General features: G+C 55.5%; 2 protein-coding genes across 2 annotated transcripts; one reads left to right on the top strand and one right to left on the bottom strand.

The window, feature by feature from the left end:
• Positions 1-97: 97 nt before the first annotated feature.
• Positions 98-7,105, bottom strand: VAT1 (vesicle amine transport 1). Its single transcript, XM_038547211.1, has 6 exons — positions 6,619-7,105; positions 3,387-3,594; positions 2,814-2,984; positions 2,617-2,706; positions 1,844-2,085; positions 98-1,689 (listed from the first exon to the last, which is right to left on the bottom strand). The coding sequence occupies exons 1-6, from the start codon at positions 7,024-7,026 to the stop codon at positions 1,606-1,608; spliced, it is 1,203 nt and encodes a 400-aa protein (XP_038403139.1). The 5' UTR covers positions 7,027-7,105; the 3' UTR covers positions 98-1,605.
• A 2,159-nt stretch (positions 7,106-9,264) lies between these two features.
• RND2 (Rho family GTPase 2) lies at positions 9,265-12,847 on the top strand. Its single transcript, XM_038547210.1, has 5 exons — positions 9,265-9,451; positions 9,936-10,023; positions 10,813-10,922; positions 11,682-11,816; positions 12,023-12,847. Exons 1-5 carry the CDS (start codon positions 9,350-9,352, stop codon positions 12,275-12,277), a joined length of 690 nt encoding a protein of 229 aa, XP_038403138.1. The 5' UTR covers positions 9,265-9,349; the 3' UTR covers positions 12,278-12,847.
• Positions 12,848-19,490: the final 6,643 nt, after the last annotated feature.

Here is a 19,490-nt window from a genome sequence, read left to right as displayed (position 1 = left end):
TTGAGCATGGAAGGAGGAACCCTAACCTTCCATTCTCAAGCACTGGCCTTCCATGAGCCCACCTTCCCCTCCACTCTCAAGAGGCAACAATCAGGACCCAGGGTTTGGCTTTTTATTGACACAAACACAAAGGCAGCTTCGGTAAACCGGGGTGGGGAGGGTTGGGGGGGGTACACGAAAAGCAGAAATCGCACTTCACACGTTCAGGCCTCATTTAGACAATGAAGAGGCTGAGCTCCTCACCTCACCTCCCACTGGCAGTGCCTGGGCAATAACCCAAATTCCACGTCGGAGGGCCGAGGGGGTTATACCCCTCCAGCCAGGAAGTCCCTGCTTTGGTTCCAGCAGCCCAGGTCCTCAACACCCCCTCCTCCTGACCGCCCCCACCCCCACCCCGTTCCATCTCCCCACCCATGTAAACAAAGTTTGGGGCTGAGTTCGAAAAGGCGCCCCCTGCTCTGAGAAGGCCGCGAGCCTCCCTTGATGACACAGGAAATGTGCTTTGATTTTTTTTTTACTTTGGTCCCAGAACAAGAAACAGATGGCACAGCCTCTCAAAGCTCAGGCTGGTAAATGCCACACTTATCTGCAAGGCTGAGAAAGTTTCCCTGCCTTTTTCTTTTCAACCAGCCACAGAGAAATGACAGCCCCAGAGACAGGACACAGCAGAGACCCCAGGAGGCTAGGGCTGGCCCCTGCCCCCCCACCCACTGGCACGCACACAGATTTTTGGCAGTGTTGTGGGACTGGGAGGCAGCAAAACCCCAGCTCCAGCAGAACAAGGAAGGCACTGGGGAGTACGGGGGTAGAGAAGGAGATGTGAGACAGGGACCCCCGCCCCACATGCAAGCACAGGTTTTCCGTTGCTAAGGCACTGAGAACAACTCCAGAGAACTCAGTGAAGGGGGAGGTGGGGGGGGCTGTGTCCCTCCCACAGTTGTGACCTAGGGGAGCAGGTCTGATTCCCACCCCTGTTGTAAGAGGCAACGTTGGTGGAGAGTGGCAGAAAACCTGGAGGTGGAAGCAGCCCAGTTGTGCTTGAGGAGGTGGGGGACAAGAGGCCGCAGAGTTCAGAGGTGGGCCCTGGTTGGCCTGGGCTGAAGGGACACGAGGGCCAGACGGGGACATGCTAGATTCACACAGATTGGCCCCATATCCTGAGCTGACATTTCAATTCTTTGGGGGGTGGGAGGGGTCGGTGTGGGGTAGGGGTGGGAGGGGAGATGAGGCAGAGGTGGAAGCACACAGAACTGGACGGAAAGGGATTGGCTAACCTTGGCACAAAAGCAGCACAGCGGGCCCAGGGAAAGGGTGGGGGCAGGAAGCAGCCGGCCTCCCTCTGACCCTCCCTGTCCCCTTGGCAGGGCCCAGACATCCAAGTGGTCACTTCCCAACCTCTTCCGAGGGCAGGAAGGGGGAGGGGGCAGCCCTGCCTAAGGAGACAGAACAGGGCAGGGGAGAGGTCATCACGACGGAGACCTTTCGGGGGAGAGAGGGCAGTGTTATGAGAGAGGATGAAATGTAAGAGAGTCTGGTGATCAACATTAACGCGGCTCCCCAGTCTCTCTCTTCCCGGGCCATGAGGGTCTCTGCCAGCCCCCCGCCCTAGTTCTCCTTCTCCGGTCCAGGCACCAGGAGGACTTTGCCCACATTCTTCTTCTCCTGCATCTGCCTCATGGCATCTGCCACCTGGAGAGGAAAACAAGACCTGGCTCCCAGTGCCGTCCAGCCCCTCCAGAGAGCCAGCCTAAAAGAGTCCCCCTCCTCTTCTCAGGAATCCCACCCCTGGGACCCCAGCCTTCAGGGCTCCCACCTTGGCCCTCCCTGCAGTCATCACACTCACCTTCTCAAAGGGCCACACAGAGTCAATGTGGGGTTTGATGTGGCCCTGGTTGTACAGAGCCAGGAGGCGGGCCACCACACCACTGACTAGCTCTACCTCACCCTCCAGGTAGCCCAGGTGGAAGCCACACACAGCTCGGTTGGCCGGCAGCAGCTGCAGAGCAGTCACGCTGAACTGATTCCACCATGTGCGTGCCAGGGCCATCAAGTTCCGCTTGGGGCCGGTCAGCAGGTTGGCCATTCCTAAGGGATGGGGAGACACGGCCTGTAAATCCCAGTACCAGGCATGTCCCTGTCCAAATCCATGCTCACCTGCCCTCTGTGGGCCTCTTAACATATCTACGGCAGCAACACGGAGTGCCAGCTAATCCCCCCACCTGCTGGCTGCCAGGCCTAAATGGTCTCCAGCTGACTCAAAAATTGCCCTCATCTTTATTTATTTGTTGACTTTTTTGTGAAACAGTTTTTCAAATGACAATGCAGCTTGCCCAAGAAGCCCAGGACGGTAAGACATAGGCAGGCCAACTGATGATGGATTTTGCATCTGGAATACTCCCCAAACGGGAGAACAGAAAGAACACAGAATTCACTGTGACTTGTAGGAAAAGGAGTGAATGAGAATGACAATAGCTCCACCCCGGAGGCAGCAATCTGCAAGCAGCACCCAACCCGGCTCACCCTCACCCAGATGCTTGCTTGAGCACCTGAGTCCCTGGGCCTCTACATCATGCCCTTTAGACCCACCCTGCTCCCCCTCACAGCCTGCTAACTCACCATAGGTGACCACTTTGCCCATGGGTTTGAGGAGATTGTAGCCCTTGGCAGTATCTGACCCACCCAGGGGGTCCATGACGATGTCCACTCCTGTCACAGAGTAGAGGGGGTGCCCAGGAACAGCATTAGGATCCACAGATCTGGTGCGCCCCTCCCTGTTCTGGGCCACCCTGTCCCTGTCCAAACGCCCACCCCACCTTTGGGGGAGATCTTCTTGATCTCATCCACGTAGTCAGTCGTGTGATAGTCGATGGGGTGTGTGACCCCGTTCTCCTTCAGCACCTCGTGCTTGCTGGCTGAGGCTGTCCCGAACACCGTCACATTCTCCACTGTGCGGCACAGCTGCACGGCGGCCATACCCACACCCCCTGTGGCAAGATGGTTTCATGAGGGGGGATGTGGGGTCACCCCGCCACCGCCCCCTGTTCCTGCCTCTCAAGGACTCTGCTCATCACTTTCATTTTGCCTGGGCTCACGCAGAGGCTTTCTCTCCTCATAACAACATCCAATATCCATGATGGAGAACTGAGGGGAGGGTAGCTGGCAAAGGAGGGGGTGCTGGCTGAGGGCACGTTGCTATGGATAGCACGCCAGGCTGGACCTGGTGCCTGAGTGTTACCACGGCAACAATACTGCAGAGCCCTCTGGGAGCCAGAGGCCGAGGCAGCCTGGTGTTGCCATGACAACCGTCCAGACAGGCTGCAGGGAAGGGGCCCCGAAGGAAATGTGGGTGGGGTAAGGGGGGGGGATGAAGGGAGGAGGCCTGTCACCTGCAGCCATGTGTACCAAGACGCTGTGGCCAGGCCGTAGATTGCCGAAGTCAAAGAGGACCATGTAGGCTGTGATGTAATTGACCAGCAAGGCAGCGGCTTCCTCAAAGGTCATGGCCTCTGGCATCTGGAAGGTCTGGGCTGAGGGCACAGTCACCTCCTCCTGCCACATGCCTGACCGGATCAACACCATCACCCGGTCCCCTACCTTGAAGAATGAAAGAAGAGTATCAGTCGGTCCCTTGCCCGTTCACCCACTGGCAATTTATGACCTTCTACTACGTTCAAGGCCCTCTTCCTGGCAATGAAGTGGCAAAAGAAGCAGCCACAGTAGTCACAGTAATAGTAATAATAATACCACGGAAAATAATAACAACTTACCTTTACTGAGTGCTTACCAGAGGCCAGGCCCAACTCCAAGTGCTATAGTAAGTTTATTATATAAAAACACTCGATTAATCCTTCCCAGCTCTTTGAGGTAGATACTGTCTTTATCTCGACTATAGATTTATACTTCACTATTGTGTAAGATCCCTGAATGCAAGAAGCTTATGGTTAGGGCAGCATGGAGTACTGTTTAAGAGATCAAACTGTTTTGGTTTAAAAAAAAAAGTAAAAAAAAAAAAAAAATGGGCTCTGCTGTTTATTGACAGTGTGACCTTGGGCAAATAAAAACTATTTAATCTTTTTGAGCTCCAGTTTTCCTGTCTGTAAAATAGGGCAATTATAAGGATTAAGTGGCAAAAAAAAATCATTTGGTAATTTTTAGCTCAGTGTCTGGCACAGAGTAAGCAGTTCAAAGTATTAGGTAATAATAATGATAGGGGGCCATAAAGATCTCTGAGCAGCTTGGCTGGTGCAATAACCTCACAAGAAGCATTTGAGCCAGCACTGGGGGCTCAGAAAACACCTTCACCCAGAGACAAGGGGTTGGGGTGATGTACAAAGACAGCCACACAGCACTAAACCACCAGGAAGAGGTATCCCCTCTCCCTACTCTGGACCCACCCCAGCCACCTGCACAAGAGCCTCACTGCAGGAGGGAAAGGGAGCTAAGAAAACAGAATCTTTCCCTGCAGCTTAGCATCTGGGGTCAAGAGGAGGGCAGAGGAAAGGGGGTAATCTCTGAAGAAAGCAAGGCCTCTCCTCACTCTCTGAAGGCCATGCAGAGGGAAATGTGGGTGCTATTCTAGGACAATCCTGGTCTGTTTTGGTCCCTGCCAGGAATGATGGGAATTCTGTACATTAAGGAGACTTGGGATCGATCCATGGAGAGAGGGATGGGAGTCCCACACACACCTCTTTTGTTTTCTTTTTTTTTTTTTTTAACATTTTATTTATTTATTCATGAGAGACACAGAGAGAGAGAGAGAGGCAGAGACACAGGCAGAGGGAGAAGCAGGCTCCATGCAGAAGTCTGACGTGGGACTCAATCCTGGGACTCCAGGATCATGCCCTGGGCCAAAGGCAGGCACTAAACCACTGAGCCATCCAGGGATCCCCAACACACACACCTTTTCATGTCCCCAAGTCCCCACACTCCATGCACAAGGAGGACTGAAGGCAGGCTGGCATCTGCCCTTGCCAGCACCGGCCTGAGATGAGGTCTGGGGAATGGAAGCATTCCACCCTAGGACTCAGGACTAGCAGACTCAGAAAGAGCTCAGGAGTGCCGGGAAGTGCAGTGGTTAGCCAGGGCTGTGACCAATCTGGCCCAGAACAAGGTTCATCTACCCAGGCTAAAGCCCACTCCTCTGCCCATCACAGGGCAGGGCCATGACCCCTCCTCCTTCCACATCTGGAGGGAAGGAGCGCTCTCCCCACAGAATCCAGCCTCTTACATCAGGTTCTTGCTCTGGACAGGATATCCTGTATTTACTAAGCGGAAAGTGTGGGGAGGGAGGTTAGGTGGGTGGCCTTCAAACATGAACTACAATTCCCCCTTCAACACACACACCAAATTCCTCATAGCACCTTCTGAAGAGTGGGATTACTTAGAAGTCAGTGGAAAGGGTGGAGCCAGAGCTGAATGGAGGCAGAAGCACTTTAAAAAGATGTTTGCATGCACAATAAATCCAAGAATTCCAGCTCTGGGATCTGGGACTAGCAAGAGGAAGGTTGCATCTGAGGGGCCTCTCTTGCAGGGAGCTGATTTAAAAAGAAATCCCCAAACAAATGACTGTGCAAAGGCTTCACTCTAAATCTCTCACAAAATTGCTCATTTGGAACTCTCCGCTGTCCGGGTTTGTGGCCAAGATTAATGATAAACGAAAGGAGAAACAGACCGGCAGAGCTGGGCCAACCTGCTCCCGGTGCCACACCCCCCCACCCCAATCCCCCAGTCCAAATGGGCACCGTCGGGGTTTCTGAGGCGAGGGTCCTCTGGGAGTAAGGAGGAGGCGCGTTCCCCACCCCCACCAACGCCCCCGCCCCCCAACGTTCCCAAGGGCAGCCTGGGGTCGCGGCCCCCAGGCTGAGTCACCGGAGGAGGAGATAGTGCAGTCACGGGATACAGAGAGCCTAAAACAAAGATCCAGAGACCCAATCTCGTCCCCGCCAACCCCAAGATCAGAGAGGCAGTGTCAGGCCGGTGGGAGAGCGGGTGGCAGGCTCCCTCTCCTCCATGATGGGCGTGCCTCCTCTCTTTGGCCCAGCTCTGGGAGGGGCCTCCTCACACCCCCACAGACCACGGGGCTGCATGTGACTGGGGCTCTGGCAGGGTCATGCGTCCCCGCCCAACCCGGACTACATAGGTCCCCAAGCTCCTCGGGGGAAAAAAGGCACTGATCCGTACTCAGGATCACACACCACAATTACCCGGGAAATGTTTCGTGCCAGGGGTACAGGTGGGGTTTTAAGCTGGGAGTTGGCGGGGGGGGGGGGGGGGGGCGAGGAGGGGGGTAGTTGGTAAGGTCGTTGTGCGCATGCGCCCGAGTGCCTTATTGTGTTTCCCCCCCACCCCCCCAAACTACCACCACCGCCGCCGCTTCTGGGCGGCGGCCACAATTAAAAATGGTCGGGGAAGGGACGATAACTCCATCTCCACTACCTACTCTCCAATACAGACCCAGTTCCCCAGCGCCCTCGACACACAGGTTCCCTTCCAACGCCTTCCACGCCCGTCTATCCGGTGCCAGTTTTCCTCCGCCCTGCCACACCCCCGGCCCCCGCCCACTCGAGACCCACTGCATGGCCTGGGCAGCCTCTCCCCGCCCTGCCAGGGCCCGCTCACCTTGCGGTCGTTGACTCCCTCGCCCACCGCGATCACGACGCCGGCGCCCTCCATGCCCGGGGTGAGGGGCAAAGGCGGCAGCCGGTCGTACAGCCCTTGCCGGGCCATAAGGTCGGCGAAGTTGAGCCCGCAAGCCCGGACGCGCAGCGTCAGCTGCCCGGGGCCGGGGGCCGGGGGCCCGCCCGGCCGGCTCTGCAGCTTCACCTTGTCGTAGCCCCCGAAGCCGGTGAGCACCAGGCACCGCAGCGGCGGCGGCGACGCGGCGGCGGCCCCCTCGGAAGTCGCGGGTGGTTGGGTGTCGCCAGCGGCCTCGGCTTTCGGTGGCTGAGAATGGGCGTCTTCTCCGGCCCCTGCTTCGGCCGCGGCCACCACGGTGGCCGCCTCGGCTGCTTCTCTCTCCGCGGACATGTCTGGGACTCCCGACGTGCGCGCAGCTGGACGGAGGGTGCACAGCTGGGGAGGGCGGGGCGCGCGTCGCAGGCTGCGGCGGCTGCGGACTCCGAGCGGGAGGGGGGCGGGGCACCAGGCGGGGGCGGGGCCTCGCGCGCCGACTTAAAGGGCCAGGGCCATCGCGCGGGTGTAGCCGGAGCGCGGAACCAGGAGACCAGGAATGTCTGGAGAGACCCTGGCGAGGGCATTCTTAAGGTCGTCCAGACTGCGACTTAATTTCCGTATTTATTCATAATAAATCTATGCGAGTTAAGCAATATGTAAAGGACAATCTGAAGAACGATCCCGAAACCTGAGCTTCGGAAAGCCTGGGTGGCTCAGTAGTTGAGCGCCTGCCTTCGGCTCAGGCCATGATCCCGGAATCTGGAATCGAGTCCCGCATCGGGCTCCCTGCGAGGAGCCTGCTTCTCCCTCTATGTCTCTGCCTCTCTCTCTCAGTCTGTGCCTGTCATGAATAAATAAATCTTTAAAAAAACAAAATCTGAGCTTCTATCAGATTTGGGGAGCCAGAGCAGCCCGGGTGGCTCAGCGGTTTAGCGCCGCCTTCGGCCCAGGACGTGATCCTGAAGACCCGGAATCGAGTCCCACGTCGGGCTCCCTGCGAGGAGCCTGCTCCTCCCTCTGCCTGTGTCTCTGTCTCTCATGAATAAATAAAATCTTTAAAAAAAAAAAAGATTTGGGGAGCCAGCCACCTATGGACTAGAACCCAAACAACTAAGCTGTTCCTCAGGCTCTAACTGTACCCACATGTGACCCATTCGTGTGGTCTTGCATTGGTAACTTGGAGCAGGGAAGCCAACTCTAAAACTCTCCATCTGGGGCAGCCCGGGTGGCTCAGCAGTTTAAGGCCGCCTTCAGCCCGGGGTGTGATCCTGGAGACCCGGGATCGGGTCCCACATCAGGCTCCCTGCGGGGAGCCTGCTTCTCCCTTCTGCCTACGTCCCTGCCTCTGCCTTTCTCTGTATCTCTCATGAATAAATAAAATCCTTTTAAAAAAATAAAAGTCTGTTAAAGCTCTGTGCCTCGACTTTTCCTTCTGTAAAATGGTGATGATATTGCTTGCGCTAAAAGATAAAATCAAACCGAGTATAACCTATTTAAAGAAGCGCTTTTCAGGATCCCTGGGTGGCTCAGCGGTTGAGCGCCTGCCTTCGGACCGGGGCGTGATCCTGGAGACCCAGGATCAAGTCCCACGTCCGGCTCACTGCATGGAGCCTGCTTCTCCCTCTGCCTGTATCTCTGCCTCTCTCTCATGAATAAATAAATAAAATCCTTTAAAAAATTAAAAAAAGAAACAAAGAAGCGCTTTCAAGTGTAAAGCATTACATGCAAACACAAAACACTGGTGTGATTATCGCTAGGCTTCGGATCAAGTCTTAAATGACCTTAGAGCTTGTCTCTGGCTCCGGCAAGGCTGTCATCGTGGACAGTTCTATTATCCTCTTCCTCCCCATCTCTGTCTCCCCAAAGTATCCACCAGAGGACGCAGTTCACCCGAAACTTTCCACCCTGGTCTCGGCTGGAGAAAAACTCAGTCCACACTTCCCTGCTAGTCCAGGCCCGCGGTGAAGCCACCCCGGCCCCAGACTATGACGTTCGTTGCCATGGGGACGGAAAGCCATGATGTCACCATTGACCGGGTGGGTGTGTTGGAGTCAATACCTTCGTATCCCCAAGACTCCCTGCCGGGACGATGAGAGAGAAGGGAGTAAGATCGAACCAAAAAGACTCCCTCCTTCCCCTGCCATCTCGCGTCCCCTCCTGTTCAGGAAGCGGATGGCTGCCCCCGCGCGTGTCCGCACTAGCACACCGGCGTGCACGCGTGGGCACGCACAAGGCCCGAGCCTCGCGCGTTTGCTTTCACCCTACCCCTCAGAACTTCACCGGAACTCTGCCCCGCGCCCCTCTCCAAAGAAGTCAAAACACTCAAATCAACCTGGCTTGGCCCGCCCCAAACCCGCAGGGGCTCCCCAGACCCCCCGCCCCGCGCGCTGGAACCCTGCTCCGGGCCCTCGGCTTCCCCGGGCCCCGCCCCACTCCTCTGGGCCCCGCCCCCTAGGCTGCGCGGGCGGGAGGCGGGGCCGGGGGCGCGGCTGTCGGGCTGGGGGCGGGGCGGAGGGGGGCGGGGCGGAGGGGGGGCCGCGGCCCCGGGCGGGGGCTCGGCGCGGGCCCGCGAGATGCCGGTGTCGGCGGCCCGAGCGGCTGCAGCTGCAGCGGCGGGGGAGGCGGCAGCGGGGCCCCGGAGGGGGGCTGCGCAGGGGGCCGGCGCGTAGCCGGGACTATGGAGGGGCAGAGCGGCCGCTGCAAGATCGTGGTGGTGGGGGACGCGGAGTGCGGCAAGACGGCGCTGCTGCAGGTGTTCGCCAAGGACGCCTACCCCGGGGTGAGGGACCCGCGTCTTGGGAGGAGGGCGCTGAGGCCGCGAGGGTGGGTGATCAGGGCCCTAGGGGACGAACCGAAATGGGTGCCGGGGTAACCAGGGTCGAGAGAGAGGGGTTCGGAGGACCGGGGACCGAGGGAGGCGTTGGGGGCTCCGGGGGACTGCAGAGGATTGGGGTGGGAGGGATTTGGGAGCAGGGCGAGATGAGTGGGGTTTGGGAGAACCAGAGATCCAGGAGGGGACGCTAGGGGAATGTCGGGGGTCCTGGGCATCGGAGAGGGGAAGAACTAGGGGCCGAAGGGACCGGGAGGGGGTCTGGGAGCCTAGCAGACATTCCGCTGAGACAGCCGCTCCCGGGATCTCCTCTTTGCCCAACACCAGACCAACTTGCGTCCAGGGGCTGGGCTGGAAGATGTGTGGGAGTGAGGAGGGCATTTGTCTGGCTTGAAGACTGGAGGATCACATCTTGACCCATCCCTCTCTGCAGAGTTATGTCCCCACCGTGTTTGAGAACTACACCGCGAGCTTTGAGATCGACAAGCGCCGCATTGAGCTCAACATGTGGGACACTTCAGGTAGCCAAGTCCCTGGGGTCACCCTGACTTCCTAGGCTCCTACCCTCGCCCCTCCCTTGGCTAGACTCTTAGGCTCCAGGTAAGCCCAGCCCATCCAACCAATTTTAGGAGGAAGGAAAATCAATGTTCTGCTTAAAACCAGAGAAACTGAGGCAGAGTTTGCAGAGACACATAGAAACCTTGTCCTAAGGGAGAGAAAGCCCAGTATTCGATCCTCTCAGCTTGCTTACCTGGGAAAGTTGGGAGGAATGGATTTATTTTGGAACATGTTTCTCAGGAAATAGAGCTGGGTTTAGAAAAGACAGAATTTGTTTGAGGGGTGGGGAACTGCTTCTATAGACTGAAGTATAGAAATCTGAGATGTCCCAAGTGAGTGGGAGAGCTCTGCCCCTCCCCTCCTCCAAAAAAGAAGGTTTTTGTTTTTTTAAATCTCGGCTCCCCTGGAGGGCTTTAGAAGACGTCTGTCAAAGCCCAGAAAGCACATGCAAACTTTTGAGAATGTGGAGAGATTTCATGAGCTTCTCAAAGACTCAGAGAAGATGAAGAATGATTACTTTTAAAGAAGCCCTTAGGGAAGTGGAGAGCTGTTCTCTGCCATCTAACCTCACCTTTGCCTATTCCCATCCTTGGAGAAACCCAGACTCCTTGATGGTATCAATAACTGACTGCTCTTTCCATTCTCCACTCCTAGCAACCCTTGACCAGGATTGGTAAGGTCTCCCATTCCTTTCCAGGCCACCCACCCACTCAGGACCCTCATCTGTCTCCTCCCTCCCTGTGTTCTCTCAGGTTCCTCTTACTATGATAACGTCCGACCCCTGGCCTATCCTGATTCAGATGCTGTGCTCATCTGCTTCGACATTAGCCGACCAGAAACACTGGACAGTGTCCTCAAGAAGGTGGGAGCCTGGGGAAGCAGGATGGTTAGACTCAGGGGGACCAGAAAGGATGGTCCTGACACAGCATGGGCCAAGAGGAAAGAGTGATGCCTGGGGCATGGTCATCAGCTGGAGAATGTGTGAAGCTCTCTCATCCTTCTCTATCCTGCCCATTCTTCCCACCCCCGCTTCCTGGAAGTCTGCCCTCAGAGCTGGATTCAGCACCTGGGGGAGACAGAGGAGGACAGGGAGAAGAACTCAAGAGATTCCTTATCTATCCTCCCCATCTCCTTGGGTGTGGGAACACCAGATGGAGGGATTGGGAATGCTGCTCCAGGAGCTCTGGAGAACCCTGTGGTCTCCTCTCCAGGCCTCCATTTCCATGAGAAAAAAATGAGAAAAGCCCATGTTGAAAGGACAGAAGTCCACTAAAGCAGCTGTAGTGGGGGAGGAGGGGAGGTGATTGGTCTGTTCTTGGGAACAAATTTGGGGAAGGGGTTGGGAATGGGAAGGTTTCAGGCTGGTAGACCCTTCCTGGTCACTGAGGTAGAAGCAGGACCCTGCGATCCAGGACCACAGTCCTTCTCTCCCTTCCCTTTCCTATACCCCATCCTGCTTCCAGCCCAGGCCCACCATTCGTACCTTCCTGCTCACATGGGAGAGTCCAGAGGGGTGCATGGTTTCTGCATGATGTGAGGAAGGGTGTTCTCCTGGCCCAGAGCAAGAGTTCACCGTGTGCCTCCTCCTATCCCTCCATAACTGTTTTCTTCCCCCAAATAGTGGCAAGGGGAGACTCAGGAGTTTTGCCCCAATGCCAAGGTTGTGCTGGTTGGCTGTAAACTGGATATGCGCACCGACCTGGCCACACTGAGGGAGCTGTCCAAGCAGAGGCTTATCCCAGTTACACATGAGCAGGTGGGACTCTTGACCTCTGACCTAGCCCCAGCCTGGACCTTTCACTTCTGCCCCTCTCCATCTCTGATTTGATAACATCCTACTTGGTTCATCCCTTGCTCAGCCTCTGACCTCTGACTGGATTCCTTGATAATACTTCCACCCCACCCCACCCAGCCTCCCTGCCCCTTGCCCCATAACTTCCTCTATTCACTCCATCCTTCCAGGGCACTGTGCTGGCCAAGCAGGTAGGGGCTGTGTCCTACGTGGAGTGCTCCTCCCGGTCGTCTGAGCGCAGCGTCAGGGATGTCTTCCATGTGGCTACAGTGGCATCCCTTGGCCGTGGCCATAGGCAGCTGCGTCGTACTGACTCACGCCGTGGACTGCAGAGATCTGCTCAGCTGGCAGGCCGGCCGGACCGGGGGCCCGGGACCGAGAGCGAGATACACAAGGATCGAGCCAAGAGCTGCAACCTCATGTGAGGGGCCAGGGTGGGGCAGAGTGTGAGGAGGGGTGGTGAAGGGCACAAGTGTTCCCCCTGCTGCACCTGGCTTCCTGACCGCCTGACGCTGGCAGGGACTTCAGGCCAGGCTGAGTGAGCGATTCTCCTGGGCAGGAGAGCTGGAGGCAGAAGGGTGCCACCATTCTCCACATCCTCACCCCCCTCCTCCCTACAGGAAGTGGAGGAAGCCAGCAGGACAGGCATCTGGGCTGGGAGCTGGGCTGGAGGGGGTTGGGGAAGCTGGCATCAAGCAGTGACTTTGGCTGAGTCTTAATATACGAAGGGTGCCTTCCCTCCCCACCCCCAGAACCCATAGCCTGGCCTTGGCTTCCTTCTCTAAGGAAAGTGTCCATCTGTGACCTTCCCTTCGCCTCTCCCCCTCTACCCCGTTCCCTCCCATGGCTGTTCTCACTCAACCTAACCTCCAGGCCACATGCACTAAATTAAAACAAGTTGAGGAACCCCTCCCCCACCAGCCCACCCCACCATCCTAGCTCTCCCTTGATCCCTTCCCCCAACTGTCCCCAAATAAAGCCCATGTCCATGGAAATCGGCTGTGGCTTTAGTTTTGTTGCTTTGTAAAAACCCACTCTACCACTTTCTAGCAGCAGGAGGGAAAAGTTAGGCTTCAGGAAGAACTTTTCTTGTCTCTGCCCATAGAGAAAAAAGGCCATGGTCAGATTAGCAGTGTCCTTTTGGGAACCAGAGGTGGGGGAGTGAGAGATTGGGGGAATATCTATCTCAATGAGCCAGACAATCCCAAAGCAATTAGGGGGTATTAAAGTGGTCTAACATGCAATCCAGGCCTCAGCCCAGCTGAGGCCTCCTGCTAGTGTGGGAGGGGTCCCGCTGAAGTGGTCTAGGCCCCTGGTACACCATCTCCAGCCCAAGCTTGGAATCTGCTGGTGCCCTAGGAGCCATGAGGGTAAGGAAAGTATCAAAATCCTCTACGTCACAGAAGCTGACTCTTCAGGGCAGTGAAGTTACCCAAGGGGACAGTAGTTTGATTCTGGGGTTTCCTTGGAGGTGAGGGTAGGGGTTCTCATTTCCAGCTTGAGCTCCTTGATGATTTTGGAGGGAACATCAGCTGTGAGTTAAGGTCACAGTCCCCCTACCCCAACCCTGGAGAGGAGGAAAGCCGGTGGAGGGGCTGGCCAGAGCTCTTGTTGTCAGGAAAGACAGTGCTGGTCTGTTTTCTTGGGAGTCTGGTTTCACATTGTCCTGTACTCCCTCCCTGGCTCTGGTCCCATTGGCCTCTTTTCGGTGACATTCTCCCCCAGGAACCATCCCTGGCCATCCCCTCCCCCAGCCCCAGCCAGTTCTCCCTGACACACTCTGGGCGAGAACACAAACCTCATCCTCCCATCTGCTGGGTTCCCCCGAATTCACAGCCCATCCTTCCCTCATTCATTCAGCAGATACGTACTGAGCAATGAACTGTGTGCCAGACACCGGCTTGTGGTTCTGAAAGGACCAGTCTCTGTGCTCTGGAGGCCAGCCCAACAGGGAAGAGAGGTACCCTAGGTATGGCAGGGCTTTCTTTTTTTTTTTTTTTTTTTTTTTTAATTTTTTTTTATTTATTCATGATAGGCACACAGTGAGAGAGAGAGAGGCAGAGACACAGGCAGAGGGAGAAGCAGGCTCCATGCACCGGGAGCCTGACGTGGGATTTGATCCCGGATCTCCAGGATTGCGCCCTGGGCCAAAGGCAGGCGCCAAACCGCTGCGCCACCCAGGGATCCCTGGCAGGGCTTTCTTGTGGGAGCTCCTCAGAGCCTCAGGTGACCGTCCTCTGAGCCGGGTACTAAGGGTTGAAGAGGAGTTTGTTTACCAGGCAGGGGAGGGGTAGGAAAGGCATTCTGGGCAGAGGGTATAGCATGTGCAAACACGTGGCAATGAGAAAGAGTGTGCCATGGTGGGGGCGGCCATGGCAAGGAGGGCAGAAGATATGGCTGGAAAGGTACATCAGGGCCACTGCAAGGCCCAAGAAGGAACCAGGACTTCATCTTGAGGATGTGAGGAGGCACCAGGGATTTCAAACAGAGAATGAAGTGACCAGGTTTGGGATAGATAGGTATCTGCTGAGGTGATGAGGGCTGGGGGATTTGGCTTGGAGATGTGTCATTTAACACAGCTCCTCTTTCCCTATGCTACCGCCCCATCTTGAGAGGAAAGGAAATCCCAACCCACTGCTTGCTGGCCTATCAGACCACCCCCCTTTCCCTCCCTCTGCTACAGCACCCAGTCCTGGTCCATCTCAGCTAATCTCCCCAAGGGTTCTGGGACACCACTTTGAGGGTACTGGGCACCCAAACTGAGGTTAGAAGCTGACTCTAAGACCCTCTCCCAGGACCCCAAGTCCTGGATGAAGGGTGCTGGAGAGGGTTGGGGCCCAGCTAGGTGGCTCTCAGTCTGGTCCCAGAGGACTGACCCCTCACCCCCGCCAACACACACACACCCCTTCCCAGGGACCTGCCACACTATCAATCCAGGATTTGGGGCCATGGCTTTTTTTCTACACTTTGGACTTTGATACAAAGCAGATCCAAGCCTATAGCCTCCAAAGTGCAGAGCATTTGTGCCCCTCTCTTCTCCCAACTGCCCTCTTCCTGCCTCACTCAGGGAATGCAGATGCATTTCAATATCCGCCTAAAGCAAACATAATTAGGAAAATAAATCAGTGAGGGGAACCCCCAAAGTTTAATACATTTCTAATACCACCGGGAAGAGATTGTGGTCTCCTCTGCAGGTCTGGGTTGCCAGACATTTGATTTCTGGGGAGGGGGCTGTGCTGCTGGACCTAGTCGCTTGCTTGATGAGTGGAAGGAGGGAATGGGGGGCTGTTTCTAGATCCTCAGAGGCCCCTGCATGCTGGAGGGAGAGGACTTCACCCCCACCCCCACCCCCACCCCAGATGCAGGAGTCAGACCCAGCTTCCTCCTCTGCAGCTGTTTCCCCCACAAATTAGACACCCGTTTAGGAAACAATGTAGCCTCGTTAATCATTTAATGAAATAAACAACTAATCATGCTGTGATGCTGCCAGAGTTTCTTAACCCCACAATCAGCCTGCCCTGGAGGGAGGAGGGAGAAGGAAGGGGCGAGGGTAGGGGTGGTAGGGGACTTGGTCATCCCCTGGGGACTCCAGGCTTTCCCAAAGGGACCCTCTGCAGAAAGAAATGGAGATTTGGAAGCCGAGGGCCTGGGGTTCAGCTCTGCCATTTCCTCCCTGGGGAGCCTTCAGTGAGGTTCTACACCATCTGTACCTCAGCTTTCACACCTGGAAAAAAGCTGATCACCACATACACTGCACTGTGTTGTTGAGGAAGAGTCAGAGGAGAAGAGATGTAGAGGAGCTGTGACCCTCGATAGGTGGCTGAGCTGGTGTCAACCTTTATTCCTTACAGCTTTGACTTCCAGGCCAGACTGCTTCTGAGCCTGCCCCAAGGAACCAGGAAAGGCCTCTTGGAGGGGACTACTGGTGCTCAGGATTCAAAGGCTGGAGGCAGGCCAAAAGACAGGAAGGGGGAGGCCTCTGTGTGTTGTTCCCACATCTATCCTGAGGGCCAGAGGGAGCTTTAATGACTCCTCCAAAGGCTGAGGTCCTTTGCTCCCCATTTTTCTAAGCCCCCCCACCCCGCCCCATAAACTTTTCTGAAGTCTCTGGGTGAGAACCCCACGTTGCCATGGTGACCTCACCCCAGGTACACTCAGACTGGTCCTGCAGGCTGAGGGAAGTGAGGGGAAAGGACTCATGTCCCCAAGGTTCCCAGTGGGCACCAGGACCCTGGCAGACAATCCTGGTACCGCTGTCTCCACCTCCTCCACACTTGCTTCCACAAGAAAGGGGTTCTTGGGCTCCTCCACCCCACCCCTCCACCCAACCCTTTCCCTCTCTACCAACAAAAGAGTTCCTTCTACACAGTGCAGCCCCTCTCCCAACTTCCCCCTTCCAGCTGAATTCCCAGGTCTGTCTCCATCTCTAGTAAATCCTCTACACCCTCTCCTTGTGGGTGGGGGTGAGGGTCAGAGAGAGGGGAGGCTCCCCAGCAGCTGCCCACCCCCAGCAGCCCAAGGAACAAGGGGCATGTGCGTGAGTGCCCCTCCCCCCATGAAAATGCCTCTGCTGTTGACTCCTAAATAACAGATGTCTGTCTGCATATTAATGAGATTGGACGAATAATTGGTGAGTTTTTCATTCAGTGTCAGAATGAACCCGGAGGCCTTATGTTCGTACACACAGACACCCACTCACCCCCACCCCTTCCCCCAGAGCACAATGAGACAGACGCAGATGCTGGCGAGTTTGACCCACAGAGGGGAGGGGCAGACAGGGAACCGGTGGCAGCAGGAGCGAGACCTCCAGGGTCTGGAGCTAGATTTGTTCAGGTTCTCCCTCTGGATTGGCCATCTCCCTGAACCCCCATGGGCCTAAGTTTGCATTTGTGAGATTTCACCACCAGGCAGAAGGGGCCCAGAAGAAGATGGGAGCCAGAAGGTAGAGAGGGTTGTGGGGAAAGGCAAGTGCAGCTTAGGGGGAGTGACAAAGCAGGGGGCTCCTTCAGTTGTGCCTCCCAGGAGCCCAGAATCGGTGGGCCCCGTACCCCGCTTTAGCCCCCATGCCAGGGTGTATGGTAGAAGAACAGGGATTTCTGAGTTGGATAGCTACAATTGCCAGCTGGGTGTTTCCCTCCGTGTTTTCCAACCTCTCTGAGCCTCTCCTACTCTTCTGGTCTCCAAGAACACCTACCTTGCAAGACTGAAAAGATGAAATGAGCAGAGGGGTGCCTGGGCAGCTCAGTAGGTTAAACGTCTGCCTTTGGCTCAGGTCATGATCCTGGGTCTTGGGATGCAGCCCCTGCCATTCCGGCTCCCTGCTCAGCGGGGAGTCTGCCTGTTCCTCTGCCCCTCCCCCCCAATTCATGCTCTTTCTCTTAAAATCTTTAAAAAAAAAAGATGAAATGAGATAAACTATGTCAAATATCTGTCCTAGTGCCTGCTTTATAATAGGTCCAACACATATCAGTTCTCCCCCCCCCCCCAACTATCCCCTAAACACACCAAGACCATTTAAAAATTGCTGCATCTCCTGCCAGCCCCACCCTTGTTAGGGCAGGGGTTAATTAGAAGTTTAGTAATTATCCTGGCTGCCTGGAAATCGGGAAGGAAAGATCTGAAGAGGGGCAGGAACAGAGAGAAGACTGATGGCAGCCCAGGCCTGGAATAGAAGGGAAGGGACCACAGTGGGGATGCAGAAGGTACTGCAGGCAAGTGGAGGGAGTCCCCAAACGAAAGGCTAGAATCTAGGGGGTAGATTTCGAAACCCCAGTTCTGTCGTGAACTTGACCTCAGAAGCTTCCTCCCCTCTTCCTGCCTCAGTCTCCCCATCTGTAAAATGAGGGAGCTGGCTTAACTCTCTAAGAGCCCTGCTCAGTGTGTGAAAAGGTGAGTCCCAGGGGCTGGAGGGTGCAGGGGAGGGGAGGCGGCCACCCCCACCCCCACCCTCTCTGGCCCGTCGGTCACTCTTGCTCTGTGTCTTCACTGCCTTGGTAAATAGATCTGCTGCACCAGCACACAACTGTCCATTGTGTCCTAATGAGGGACGAGCAGGGAAAACCAATCACTTATGATGCAAATGAGCGGCGGCTGCAGCCTCCAGGCTTTCCCTGAGTGCCTCTCTTCTGCCCAGACCCCTGAGCTGCCCCGTTGGGCGCCTTTTTCCCTAGCCTCAGTTCCCATCTGGTCCTGGAGAAGGATTGGGGTGGGGGGCAGACCCGCCTTCCCTTGGTTGCTCACTGCCACTCCCTGCAGGGAGCCTTAGCCCTCATAGGGAGCCTGGGCGGCTTCTCACCCCACCCCCAAACGGCAACCAGAGCAGCGCAGATTTTTTTAACTGGGGCGAAATTCATATAACATACAATTAACCACTTCGAGGTATACAGTTCCATGGCATTTAGCGCAGTCACCATGTTGCACAGCCACCACCTCTCTGGGCTTGGGTATCATACCCCTCTGCCCATCTCTGCACCCTTGGCCTCCAGTGGCACAGGGAGGCTGCTGAGGCCTCCACAGAGTCCAGGAGTCATGGAGGCTGGTGTTGGGCTAAAGGCTGAAAAGCCCAGGGCTGGCCTGAGATTGAAGTGACAAGGGACAAGCCCTGTGCTTTATTTAGCACAGAGGAGAAGACAGGAGAGATCATCTCTGCTTTCCCCAGCACAGCCCTGGGATCCTATCTTTGGGATTTTTTTTTTTTTTTTTCTTAATGTCTCTGGCATTTGGTTTGAAACCAGATGTGGCCACAGCACAAATCTTTGTTTCCATGGCTTTTCAGAGCTTGGGGATGATCCCACCAGCAGGCTTCTTATCTTGGCAGCTGCAGAGGTCTCTGAGACAGCCCCCAGGATCCCTCAGGCCACTAGGGAGGGGCTCCCCTCCATGGGCCCCTGTGGAAAGATTTTACACCTGTGTGGCACAATTTATTTTATCTTTATTCTAAGAGCTGGGAAGACTCATATAAGTTGTAGTTTGAGCTCCTCTTGCTAATACACACAGCCATTTGCTTCTATGTCGTTTTTGGGAGAAGAAGGCAGACTTCTGCTTACCTGTGTGTCTGTATTACCTTCAGATTCACCTCCTCACCCCCCTTCCCTAATCTAGGACATGTGGTAACGTTTTTAAAACAAAATAAGACAAAACAAAACTCTTTTGGAATTAACCAGTGTCAACTGCTGCAGCATTGCAGAGAAAGAAACCTTTACAGGGTCACAAACTTTCTTTTATCTTCTCTGGCCCCTATCCCCACCCAACCAGAGTCCACACTCCCTCTCTTCCAGACACAGTCCAGACAAATAATGAGGGCATTTCCATCTGTGTTCTAATGAATAGGGAGTCCCAGGCTAGTTAGTTCCAGCTCTGCCACCAATTCACTTTGACAAGGACCTCAGTTTTATCACCTCTAAAGTGGGAATAACAATTTTTACCCTGGCCATCTCCGAGGGAACAAGTGAGGCGGGAGAAATAATAGTTGTGCCAGTGCTTTGAACTTGCAAAGAGATGATCATGAACATCATAATTATGTCTCCAGTGATGGCGGCAGCAGTTTATCTGTCTTGACTGTCCAGCCTGGAGGGGCCCTTGCTGGAGGACGAAGGGGTAGGGGAAATGGATGTCCTCTGTCTGTGTGGGTGTTGGCTT

Source organism: Canis lupus, chromosome 9 (assembly GCF_011100685.1).
Source record: "Canis lupus familiaris isolate Mischka breed German Shepherd chromosome 9, alternate assembly UU_Cfam_GSD_1.0, whole genome shotgun sequence".
Taxonomy (NCBI): domain Eukaryota; kingdom Metazoa; phylum Chordata; class Mammalia; order Carnivora; family Canidae; genus Canis; species Canis lupus.
Note: the sequence above shows the minus strand (reverse complement) of the source record. Positions and strands in the feature narration are given on the sequence as shown.

Coding starts and splice junctions, on each gene's coding strand:
- VAT1 (XM_038547211.1), bottom strand. CDS start 7,026: ATGTCCGCGGAGAGAGAAGCAGCCGAGGCGGCCACCGTGGTGGCCGCG. Junction 3,595..6,618: donor AGGGAGTCAACGACCGCAAG/GTGAGCGGGCCC, acceptor TCATTCTTCAAG/GTAGGGGACCGGGTGATGGT. Junction 2,707..2,813: donor CAAGAAGATCTCCCCCAAAG/GTGGGGTGGGCG, acceptor ACTCTGTGACAG/GAGTGGACATCGTCATGGAC.
- RND2 (XM_038547210.1), top strand. CDS start 9,350: ATGGAGGGGCAGAGCGGCCGCTGCAAGATCGTGGTGGTGGGGGACGCG. Junction 9,452..9,935: donor CCAAGGACGCCTACCCCGGG/GTGAGGGACCCG, acceptor CCCTCTCTGCAG/AGTTATGTCCCCACCGTGTT. Junction 10,024..10,812: donor CAACATGTGGGACACTTCAG/GTAGCCAAGTCC, acceptor GTGTTCTCTCAG/GTTCCTCTTACTATGATAAC.